At 42.8% G+C, this 11,522-nt stretch overlaps 1 protein-coding gene across 1 annotated transcript; it reads right to left on the bottom strand.

Annotated features, from left to right (window-relative positions):
* Positions 1 to 455: 455 nt before the first annotated feature.
* si:ch211-217a12.1 (alanine aminotransferase 2-like) lies at positions 456 to 11,294 on the bottom strand. The gene is made up of 12 exons (XM_041065456.1): positions 11,150 to 11,294; positions 10,849 to 11,061; positions 6,406 to 6,495; positions 6,114 to 6,222; positions 5,786 to 5,919; positions 4,095 to 4,338; positions 3,865 to 3,944; positions 3,319 to 3,455; positions 2,348 to 2,522; positions 1,008 to 1,163; positions 812 to 924; positions 456 to 713 (listed from the first exon to the last, which is right to left on the bottom strand). Exons 1-12 carry the CDS (start codon positions 11,261 to 11,263, stop codon positions 623 to 625), a joined length of 1,656 nt encoding a protein of 551 aa, XP_040921390.1. The 5' UTR covers positions 11,264 to 11,294; the 3' UTR covers positions 456 to 622.
* Positions 11,295 to 11,522: the final 228 nt, after the last annotated feature.

Below are 11,522 nucleotides of genomic sequence, written 5' to 3'. Positions count from 1 at the left end.
CATTAGTAATACAAATGGCTACATTCTGAGAAAGGTTTTGAGACACAAGGATTACCCTGGCGGTACTTAGTTATGCATCCTCTGCAGCCAGTCAGGTTAAGCAAGTAATCACCTAACATGTTATTAAATGGATACTTTAAATTAATTTGGCAGTAAAAAGTCTTGGCAGGAGAGAGATGCATCTGTGACAAGGAATAAAATATCTTGTAACACTATCGACAGTGGGATCCAAAAGTCTTGAGTCCCAGAACGGTAAAATGGCACTTTTGGATCCCACTGTAGATAATAACATCTAAAACATCTTCTGAATATTACAAACCTGGCTGGGTAATGCTTTGGGGAAAGTGCATCATGAAAATCATTACATCTTAACATGCTGTATATACATACAAGCAGGAAATCTGACTGCACATGTTTTCACTACCAATCTATAGGAAACGTTAAGGGTTTTTTTCCCACTGATACAGAACAGTGAAAACGTCTTTAAAAATCTGGCCTTAGTGAGATGTGGGTATTGCAGGAGTTGAAGCTAAGACTGCTACCTCATTTGCACAAAGGCACTTGGAAGATACTGGCACCGGATGAGTTGGTTCTTGAGTTGCTGTTCAGGCCCGGAGGATCGTTACGAAAACTCTTGGGTGAACCGCAGGTGGAACTCTCGGATCTTCTGCAGCACAACCTTCAGCTTCTCGGTGGGTGGCAAGATGGTCATCCTGAACCGAGGAAGACATAACAGTTCTGTAGTTTAACCAGAAGAAATCTCTCTTTTTTTTTTTTTTTTCATGATGATAGTCTGAGTAGCTGTACTAACCTGAAGTGGAAGGTTCCCTCTTTCTGCCCAAAACCACTACCTGGCACCAGACAGATTCCTTCCTCCTCCAGCAGCCTCATGCAGTAGAACATGTCTGGGACCTGGCCTTCCTCCTGTAGGCACACACACATTTGTACATGTAACTGTCTGTGTGGATAAATAAATCAGAGTAATGCTGGGTGTGTGTATAGCAGACCTTGGCCTTGTCGATGGCCTTTTGAGGTAGTGTGATGCGGGGGAAGGTGTACATGGCTCCCTGGACCGGATTACAAGTGATACCAGGTACTGTGTTGAAGATCTGCTCTGTTAGTCTAGCCTTCTCCGCCAAAGCTGCTAACACCGCCGTCCGCTCCTGCAAGGAAATCAAACAGTAAACTGGTCATGGGTGAATGAAACTTGCTGTGTGTCCCAGTTCAGGTGCTGGATGATCTCAGTGACCGCAGGTCTTTCAGAGGATCTGAAGGCTGAGCTGAACCTGCACGTCCTACATTAGTTAATGATCCTCAGTTTAAGTCAAACAGTTTCTGAGTTTATCATCAGACTGACTGCTAAAAAGAGGCAACCTAGTTAGATAACAATCGTGAACTGGTACAAGTTTTATGATATCAGTCTATGCTTTAACATTTATCTCCAGAGCACCAAATTCATGGTAAAGCACCCATATAACTTCTATTGTGGTTTTAAAGTGTTGCCCCAGTTGGAATTACAATAGAATGACTGTCTCCCATTATTTACATTAGGTTAATGTGAAGTGTTTACTTGTGATTAATGACCACCAGAACCAAACTGGGGGATAATGAGAATACAGAGAATCCAGTCCTTGAACTGGGCATGTATGTCCTTGTTCCAGTGTAACATCACACCCCCTGCAGGTGGAAAGGAGTAGTACATATTTACCCAAAACTCATTTACTCATTTACCGAAAACATATTTACTCCAAAAAAAAAAAAAAAAAAAACCAACAGTACACTTGGGTGTACTGGGTTTGAACATTTTTGTATTCTGTTTAGTTGACTGATAAATATTCACACGAGGCGAGGTGTTCTAGTGACTACAGGCTGTAAGCAAATCCTCTGCCAGGTCAGTCACGCAAGTAAATATGTGTTTATTCCTACTTGTGCAGCGGAATACAAATACCACAATAAATCTTTTGCAGCTTGGCACACAAATAACCGTCAACCTCGTGGCTTCCTTAAACCACACATATTTTGCCTAACTGTGGGTATGAGGGAGCGTTACAACAGCAAGTACAATACATATGATCCTTTTGACAAAGCCTAAACCCTTGTCCTACTCTATAAGATGTGACAAAGTATGTCTAAATTGTGTTTTAAAATGTAACAGAAACACATGTAATCACATTTTTCAGTGTTCAAAAGCCGATTATCCACAACCGGCCGCGTTCAATACAGGCTTGTGTGCAAAGATTACATAGTGTGGTGTTTAAGAGTATTTACATAAGCAAATTCTGTTTGCACACGATCAGAGAATTGCCAGGATGTGTGCTAACTGGTGTGCTTTGTGTGTTTTTCAGACCTTTATAAATGTGGTGTAGGAGGGCTCATCAGGCTGCGGGGGGTTGACCACCAGGTCCAGGAGAGCCTGTCCGGGAACGGGGGGACAGAGGCGCACCGACACCAGTTTGGTGAGTTGGGCCTTGACCTCAGGGTCCATGTTGATCACCTCCATGTAGCCTCCACGGAATCCACACCTGACAAAAAAAACAAACAGGGGAATGGAAAAAGGCAAACACAAAGTACGCTCTCAGTGCAGGTGATGGACACGTCCGCAAAACAGGCGCATAGTTGACAGAAGTAGCAACTCCATGGGTCATTTAAAGGAGTTTTCTTGTAAACAAATGTTTACATTTACTGTTACTCACAAAACCGGTTGTGTGTATCCTTGAGGTCAAACAAGGTGAACGTATTTCCTTCATCATAAAACGTCTGCAACGCTTTTTTTTTTTTTTTTTTTAAACATTTCAAATCCTGTATTGTTTACATCCACGATTATTAGCAGGGGTGCAGCATGAAAAATGTAGCCCCGCACATATACAAACACAAAGAATCATGGAAAATGTTTATTCATCAACACTATAATATACATTACATATTGAAGATCAAATCAAAATCTAATTTTCTAACTAACTTTTTGGGTGGGGTAGTTTATAACACCATTCTCCACTATGCCCTCAACCACTATGCCCTCTTTTTTTTTTTTTTTTTTTTTAAGCTTGCGGTCTTCTTCCCTGCATTTGTTGACAGTGCCAATGTTTCTTGGCACATTATCGCCATGCTGAAGTTGCCGGTGAAACCACTGGCAGAGTTGTATTGTATTGTACTCTAACACCCACACGCGTGTGCATGAGATAAACAAAACAGGGACATACTGCCAGCTCCCAAGGGCTACTAGAGGTCAAAAACTCTACTCTACTTTTAAGTATTAAAAAAAAAAACAAAAACTGATCTATGTGACAAACACAAGTCTGTGTGTGTCTGTATACTCACTCTCCCATGTAGCATTTGGAGGTGGAGTGGAAGGAAGCCATCTCCACTGTGCTGGAGTACTCTGGTCCCATCTCAAACAACACCTTCTTAAAGGAGTGAAACTTACAGCCCTCTGCATACACATTATCCTGGTAGACCTAAAATGGGAAAAAACAACTTCAATACAGAAGACGTTTTTTTTAATAATACATTAAAAAAAATACCTATACACAAAGGAATTATTTAAAGGGATCAAAGGGGTTTAATTTATTCAGTCATATACAAGGATGATACATCAGTTGTCTTTGTCTCTCTACATTTTTAGTCTATATGACCATAGTTAAGGCTGTAGTGCGTACTGGTGCTGTACTAGACTACATTATATTGTGAGGTCTGTCTATGTTTTGTATGTTTCAGCCCCTGTTTAGAGCACAAACATGAATGAGACTGAATATTAGACATAACCGATTGAGGTGGAGCCTGAACTGCAACACGCAAAAGATTGAAAGATTATTAAAATGTGTGATATACTGTTCATTTGTTCTTTGAGACAGAAGAAACTTTTACCTCATCAGCCATGAGGAAGAGATGCTCCTCTTTAGCAAATCGGATCACATCTTCAATGCACTGCCTGCTCTGGACTTGACCTGTCAAACAAAGACAACCGTAGTATTTGATGATTAGAAGAGATGTGTACAGATAGAGGGAGAAAACCAAATTTCAAAATGCACAAGGACCACACAAAATATGAGCCACTGTTTCTTTTCACATGGAGAAACTACTAACGCCAGACATACCAGTGGGGTTTCCAGGGTTGATGATGCAGAGGACACGAGGATTGCAGTGCTGCCTGGCTGCGTTGAGGGCTCTCCTGAGCTCTGTGACATCCAGACTCCAACACTTGTCCTCATCCAGGTAGTAACTGATCTGCACGGCACCCAGGTCGGCCAAGGCGGCCGAGTACAGAGGGTACTGAGGGATGGAGATCATCACTCCTGTACGGTCACGACCCTCACCGCACACCAGCAACTTCAGCATGGTCTGGAATTCGAAGACGTGGGGAGAAAAATGAGAACATAGGAGGAACAGAAAACCTTTATTTTGGAAAATGTGCTGCACATAGATTGGCATGTAAAGTAGAAGAGTAACTGTTCAACCAGTCAGTTCTGGTTATTTGGCACCAGACATGACGAGACAGGTACAGAACACAAGGTTGAGGACAACATGTAACAGGAGCTCTCAAAGTGCAAAGCGGAGCTACTTTATGACAGCAGAGTAAATGGACACACCTATATGTATACACTCTGTGTCAAAAACATCACAGTTTAACATCGCAGGCAACAGTAGATCTCCTGTAACGCTGTAGTCCAGTGTATCTTAAGGTCATTCCACAGCCTGATTAGGCTGCATAAAACCAGAGAATGCTGTATTGCAAGTGACAAAGGTCTGTGGGTGGAGTGAAGTCACAGATGAGCAAAGTACAGCTGAGTATATAATTAACAAAAGTTGAGTCCAGAACAGATTCAAAGGCTAAATTAGATCATCTATCAGGGTTCCTACACATTTGAAATGTCAAAATTCCATACTTTTTCCAGACCCTAATCTCCAGACTTCTCGGTAAAAAAAAAAAAAAAAAAAAAATCTAATAATTTGTGACATTTGAGTAAATAGATGTGTAGCATGTAAATAAATTATGGAATGTATCGTTTGTTTTCATTATTCTGAATATATATGCCATTATGTCACCAAATAATTTCCAGACAAATTCAAATCACAACCGCCACCTCCCCCATGTTGGAGATGTCAAACGATGTCACACAAAGTCTGCATTTAGCTTTCTTTATCCATTTGGGATCCTTATCAAACCAATCTTTATATTTGGGAATCATGAGCCAGTCGTCAGGGAATTTATATTTACCCATAACGAGTTCTGTCAACGATCATAAACAGGCATTTTGAATAGCTCGCTCTCGGTGTGGACATCACCCGTCTGTGGAAGCAGCAGTGAAACTTGATGACACCTGGGCGGGCCAATGGGTTGGAGGAGGATAAGAGTAGAGGGCTGGGCATTCAACTTGTTTTGTTTTCTGGGACTCGTAGCCATGGATCTATCATATGAACGCATTGCTGTTTTATACAGTCTACAGCCTACTGTGTGCTCTCACACAAACATTTTAGCTGCGCTGCTAAGGGCCTTAAAAACAGATCGATCCATTTCTTTTTTTTAGATATTCATAATTTTATGTTTTAGAAAATAGAACAGTGGTAATAGTCTTGGAAATATGAATATTTTTCCATACAATAGTTTCCATTTTCCATACTTTTCCAAACCTGGAAATGTATAAAATCAAATTCCATACTTTCCATACTTGCGTAGGAACCCTGATCTATGCTGGATTCGGGTAACATATCAACTCATAAACCCGTTTGGCAAAAAGTTTGTCAGCACTTTTGTGGGGAAAGAGAAAATAAGAAGTGTAACCCATACCACGATGGCATCACTGGCCCCGGTGGAGAGGTAGATGTTGTCAGGGTTGGAGGGGATTCCACCATCCCTCCTCTCTATGTAGCGTGCCACATCCTGACGGATGCACTCGATCCCCTGGCTGGCACTGTAGGCCCCTAGAACGCATGAAATTGAACTTTGATTTCAACAGAACATGCCACATCGATCAGCTGGTGTTCTGTTTAAACAGTGTACAGACCCTATAAATTATTAATGAATATGCAAATGGAGGGAGAAGCGAGTGACGTGCGTGCTGAAAGGAGGGGAATGCGTGAATGTGGTTGGCCAAATGAGGGGGAGTTGTCAAGACCTATGCTGTGGCCGCCACAGGCCTCGAGGATACGCCGCGCTCTTTTCCTGGCATCCTCAGGAAACTTGTTGTCTTCCAGAAGTTCAGGGTAAGAACACAGAGCCAAGACCTGGGGGAGGAGGACAAAATAAATAAATTACAACATACCTAACATTTAGAGACATTTGACACATTCCACGTATACAAAAGTAGCAAATCCAGTTTCGCGTACAACTATGATGATCGGTGCTGCCTTGTTACTAAACACAAGCGCTCAAACGACTCGAGGCAAAACTGAACAACGTGGGCCAACCTGTCTGAGAAATGTGATTGGTTTCTGACCCATGGCATGGGCGTCTCCTATGTTCGCCTTGATGACCTCTGTGAAAGGTTTCTTGACTCCCTGAAAAGACAAAGACAGAGAAGTGTAAGAACCACTCTTCCCAGGCAGGTAAGTTAAGGAACAAGTGTAGAAAATCTGGAGACAGCGGGGGGGGGCAAAATCAGAATGTGTTGACATTCTGATGTTTCATTCTTACTTATAATGTCAGGCTTTTCAACATACAGGATGTGCCTGGACACGTACAAAAGGAGAGAGTAGTGCGAAGGAGACACATGAGTCATGACACAGCTGCAGTTTCAAGATTGTACAACACTGGGCTACATCACTGATCGTAGGTTTGGTATTGGCTGCAGGCCTCAGATGTTTTCTAACACCTGTTTGTCAAATTTTAAATGTTCTCATGATAAGGAACACTTTGCATTATTAAAGCTTCAAATTGTCCCCGGCTCACAGGCTCTCTGCGGTGGGAGACAGAGTTCTAGTAGCTACATCGCATCTCCCACCCTCTCTGTGCTGTTACCACGTGACGGCTCAGCATGTAAATCAAATCAGAGCCACTTGTATTCATCTCACACAGATGTACCCTTTGGTCCCCTAAACACCCGTGCGTGCGTCTTCTCTCATTAGCACCCTTTTGTTTTACAAAGACCCTAGCTTGGAGTCTGGTTTGGCCTGTGAAGCAGGAGCTGTTGGTCTGGGCAAAGGCGACGCTGCTGCTGCTGTTGGGGCTTACAGAGACACAAACCCCCACGCTGTTTGTGGTTGGGGGTATTATATGAGAATTGCTGGCTAAATCAAATTGCATAATGAGCTGGGATTGTTTGGTTTTATTCCTCAACTCCTCATCTGAACCGTTTTGCTCCTTCAGTCCGCTCCCTCCTCTTTCCTATTGAATCCGCACGTCCTCTATCATAATCTCTTTGACCAAATTGGATCCAGCAAGCTCTGGTTTGGTGCCTGTAGGTTTGCTTTCTGGTCACAACATCCTGCACCTGTTGCTGTTCATCACACGAGGTAATGTGACAACAACTGAGCAATGAGCTTTGAAAAGATATGGTGATAATCATCTGGATTTTCTTTTGTGGCTTCATGGTTTGTGCATCGTTAAACTAACAGTTTAGAATACAACTGGGACTCATCCTGAATTTAAACACAATTTCATCAGCACAGTCATCTCGTAATTTCATTCCATTCAAAGATGAAACATGATAAATGTGAGTTATTACACAGCTCTGTCTGTAGTTAGCTGCTTTAGTGTACAAAAGAAGTGTTATGTCCAAATCTGGCCTTATTATAATCAACTTTATAATCTCTTATCAAGTCAGGGCAAAGCTTCACAAAGCCACGAAATTAAATTACACACATAAAAAAAAACCATCAACACAGCAGTGCTCGAAAGAAACATTTGCCTGGAACCTTCCTCACATTGTGTTTTTGTCCCTGTTATTTTTAATGGATCTGAAAATCGTGCCCCGATAGTTGTGAGTCTCTTGCACACCTCGCTGAAAGTCCCCTTGCGAATCTCGTCATGTCTCCTTGTGGTTCGCCAGCACGTTCTCTGCCGAAACCTGCCTCGGGTGTTTGAGGATTGGTGGGGTGGTTCTCAAACCGACGCCTTATTTCACTGAACTACACCCATGGAGAGCTACAGGACAGAACATAACATTTCCCATTCTGAATTGAAATAAAACACAACTGGCCTGCTCTCCTACATGCAAATCCCATGCCTTTCTTTCCCACATTTAATTACTTTCACTTAACCTGAGTGCTGAGGACATAGGAAAATTATACTCATTTATGAGTCTCTTTAAAAATCATGCTGTTCGCATGATCCTTGTTATGATTCAGAGTGTTTTTACAAGATAAAATACCAGGCAAAAGGCCTCCAAGGCCACAGGGAGAACTTTCCGTTTAACTGGGTCAATATTTATTATTTCTGTGTCCTTGCATGACGGCAAGAGTAAGACCTACAAGGTTAAGTCAGATGTGAGCTTAGATTTGAAATCTAAGTGACTGGATGGATGCTGCGCGTTTCCTTTTTAGCCGCGGTCCCCTGCCTGTACTCGAGCAACAAAGAGGCTGCTGTTCTCCGGGGGAAAGAGAGAAGCCAGTCGCTTCCCCCGGCTCAGCGCTGAGTTCTCCTGCTCAGTCAGCACCAGGCACTGATTACACAGTGCCCGGACCAGTGCACCAGGCCAAGAAACCCTGTGGGCCACCAAGCTGAACAGAGCCTGGCCTCACGACCATTCTGATTTCACATTTCACTTAAGTCTTAATATATAAAACTAGTCTTCCCTTTGAGACTGTTCAGGCAGGCTGAGAATAACTGGAGCTGTACTAATTCAATCTCTAGCTGCTGCAAATTGAAAATTAACCACTGCTGCTTCGGTCATGTGAGCGTGATTTGTCTAACTCAATGCTATTTCTAACAAGATACCAACTGAGATGTAACTAGCTCTGTCAATTCACTTGGAAGAAAAGAATCACTGTCACAGGATACAGAAGAACTGTATGAAAATACCAGGTGGATTCTTTTTCTGATCTCTTGCTCTATTGTCACCCCTTTGTTGTCACAGACAATGCGTACTTGCCAACAGCTGAGATCCGAGCCTGAATTAGCTTACCGCAGTGCAGGCACTGTCACGCCAGATGTCTGGGGTAAGGATTTATAAGGGTCATCAGCACACCAGCGCATGCATGCACAAACACACACACACTTGCATAAAATCTGCTGAGCCATCAGTAAAAAGTGTTCCAGTCACAGTTCTGACAGGAAGCAAACCCCCAGATGACTGGGCAACTGCAGCCACCCTAACCCCTCCTGACCTCTCAGAAAACCTCCTGGAGTTTACATTTCAGATTTTCTTTTCTTTTTCTTTTTTAAATCCTATTTGCGTTGCTGAAAGTGACAGGTGAAAGTAAAAGGGAAAGAGGAAACTTGATGTTTGCTTTTCAAACACATGCTCGTGTTTTCTCAGGAAAAACACTTGTCAACATACTTTCACAGGCAACTCCTGTTAACCTAACATACTATTATCTACTTAGATTTCAAACAAACTAACCTGCATTAAGAAGGTTTGTCTAAGATAATGGTGGTGTCTACAATTACTCTCTCTTTTTCTGGACTTTGACCTGATTTTGAACATAAACCTTTATAATTCTTGAATAAAATTTTTTTATGGTATGACAGAAAGATTTTAGTTATTCCAGTCAAACATTAAGCATTAGGTTTGTTTTTGATTTTCCCTTTTTGAAGGAGAAAAAAAAAAAAAAAAAAGAATACCAAGAACTCAAGCGCTTTCACTAGAACTGGGGCTGCTTGTAATGGACCTCCTTGCAGAGAAAGGCCTCACAGCTGCAGCTTAGTCCAATGAACTCTCTCCCCTGTGGGGAGGAGGGAGGTGGGTAAAAGCCAGAGACACAAAAGAGGACAGAGAATGTACCCTCTCTTCTTATGTAATAAGCATCCACAGTATACACATCCTCCACTCTCACAATCCTGCAGCCACCTCGGGCTAGAGAAGAGCCAAATGCACTCGAAGCCGGCTCAAACTGCCCCCCTCCGGCTCACTGCATGTCTTGCGAAGAGGACATAACTGCAGAGAGGTTTGCATTACAGCTTTTAAAAGACTCCCCGTTCAACCTGTTTGCCCTTTCTTACGAGAGCACTGCAGATCAATATTACCTCAGCAGAATGTAACACGAGTTGTTTTGCAAAGCAGTGCAGACGCAGAACAGAACAGACACACTACGGCTGACACACCAAGGACTTTTAAAAGCTGACCTCCGGCCACTCCGTCCTGCCTCTCTGCTCTCTCAGCCCGTCAGCAAAAACCTGTCCATAACAAGCATCTTTTCCCTCCACGGCTAAATCTCCTACTCTTCTGAATTTCTTTCCCTATCTGAAGGAAACAGAACAAGGAAATAACTTTTTTTTTTTCCTCCACCTCAGTCCACAGTAGCTGGTATGTGCCAAATGCCCTAAAAGTCACTTTTAATATATTTTTTAAATTGAGTATTTAAAAAAATGGAACTTCCAAAAGGTTTTTTTTTTTTTAAAGATCAGAGAAAAATTTCCAGCTATAAACTTAAAATCAGCAGTATCTGGCCTGCTGGCTTAAGTCAGATTCCAGCTGTTGTGAATCAACAGCTGTGCGGTTTACTCATTCATCCTCTACAGAGTCTATCCCCTTCCCACACAGGCACACACGATTTAATTCGTTTCAGTTTTGCATTTGCTGTATATGTGCTTTTACTCCTAAGAAAAACGATACCAAAAAAAGGGGATGTGTCACATTAAAAAAAAACAGTCTTTCATAACTTCGTGTAACTCTGATTTTCCACGCACACTATCAAACTTTTCTCGGGTCCTTGTGCGCCGAGGCGTGTTGCAGCCCCCACACTTATCTTTACCTCTTTCAGCTCCTTCTCTATCTGCATCGCTCGCTGGACTATGGGGCCCCGGACCGCATACTCGACCCGTCTCACATTGGGGTTCATGTTGTCCAAAGTTAGCACCTTGCCCCGGTGGGAGACCCCGTTCACTGCCTGCTGGGACATTTTTTTTGTTGCTGTTGTTGTTATGTCACGCTGTTTCGCTGCGGATGCCACGCACTGGGCTGATTTCTGAAACATAAGAGAGGATTATCAAGATTAAACAGCAAGAACAGTAAACGCATCTGTACGTGGATTTATAAAGTGTACCAGCAGTTACCAGTTGTTCGGCAGGGATCGGGGATCGTGGGGCAGGAGTGAGCTCTGCTCGTGTGTTTACTTCTCCTGCAGCTCCTTCCAACTCCAACTGACAGTTGAGCCCCTCGGTGTTCATATTCCCACCCGACCGCCACGCCTTCGGTAGTCTGCGCTCATGGTTGGTTGGATTCTTCGCTCACTTCGCCTCGGCTTCGGCGAACCAAATGACGCCTTTACGTGCTGTCGGAAAAAAAAAAAAAAAAAAAGTAAACTTAAGCGCAATGGCCCTTAGCGTGGCAACTTTTAGTAGTAGTGAGTAGTGGTAATGAGATCCAATTGCCAAAGCAAATGCCACACACACACACACACACACACACACACACACACACACACAC

This window comes from Toxotes jaculatrix, chromosome 20, assembly GCF_017976425.1.
Source record: "Toxotes jaculatrix isolate fToxJac2 chromosome 20, fToxJac2.pri, whole genome shotgun sequence".
In the NCBI taxonomy this organism is placed as follows: domain Eukaryota; kingdom Metazoa; phylum Chordata; class Actinopteri; family Toxotidae; genus Toxotes; species Toxotes jaculatrix.
The sequence above is the reverse complement of the archived record's forward strand: the minus strand, read 5'-3'. Positions and strand labels throughout refer to the sequence as shown.

Coding starts and splice junctions, on each gene's coding strand:
- si:ch211-217a12.1 (XM_041065456.1), bottom strand. CDS start 11,263: ATGAACACCGAGGGGCTCAACTGTCAGTTGGAGTTGGAAGGAGCTGCA. Junction 6,496..10,848: donor TAGAGAAGGAGCTGAAAGAG/GTAAAGATAAGT, acceptor TTGTCTTTTCAG/GGAGTCAAGAAACCTTTCAC. Junction 6,223..6,405: donor CAATCACATTTCTCAGACAG/GTTGGCCCACGT, acceptor CTCCTCCCCCAG/GTCTTGGCTCTGTGTTCTTA.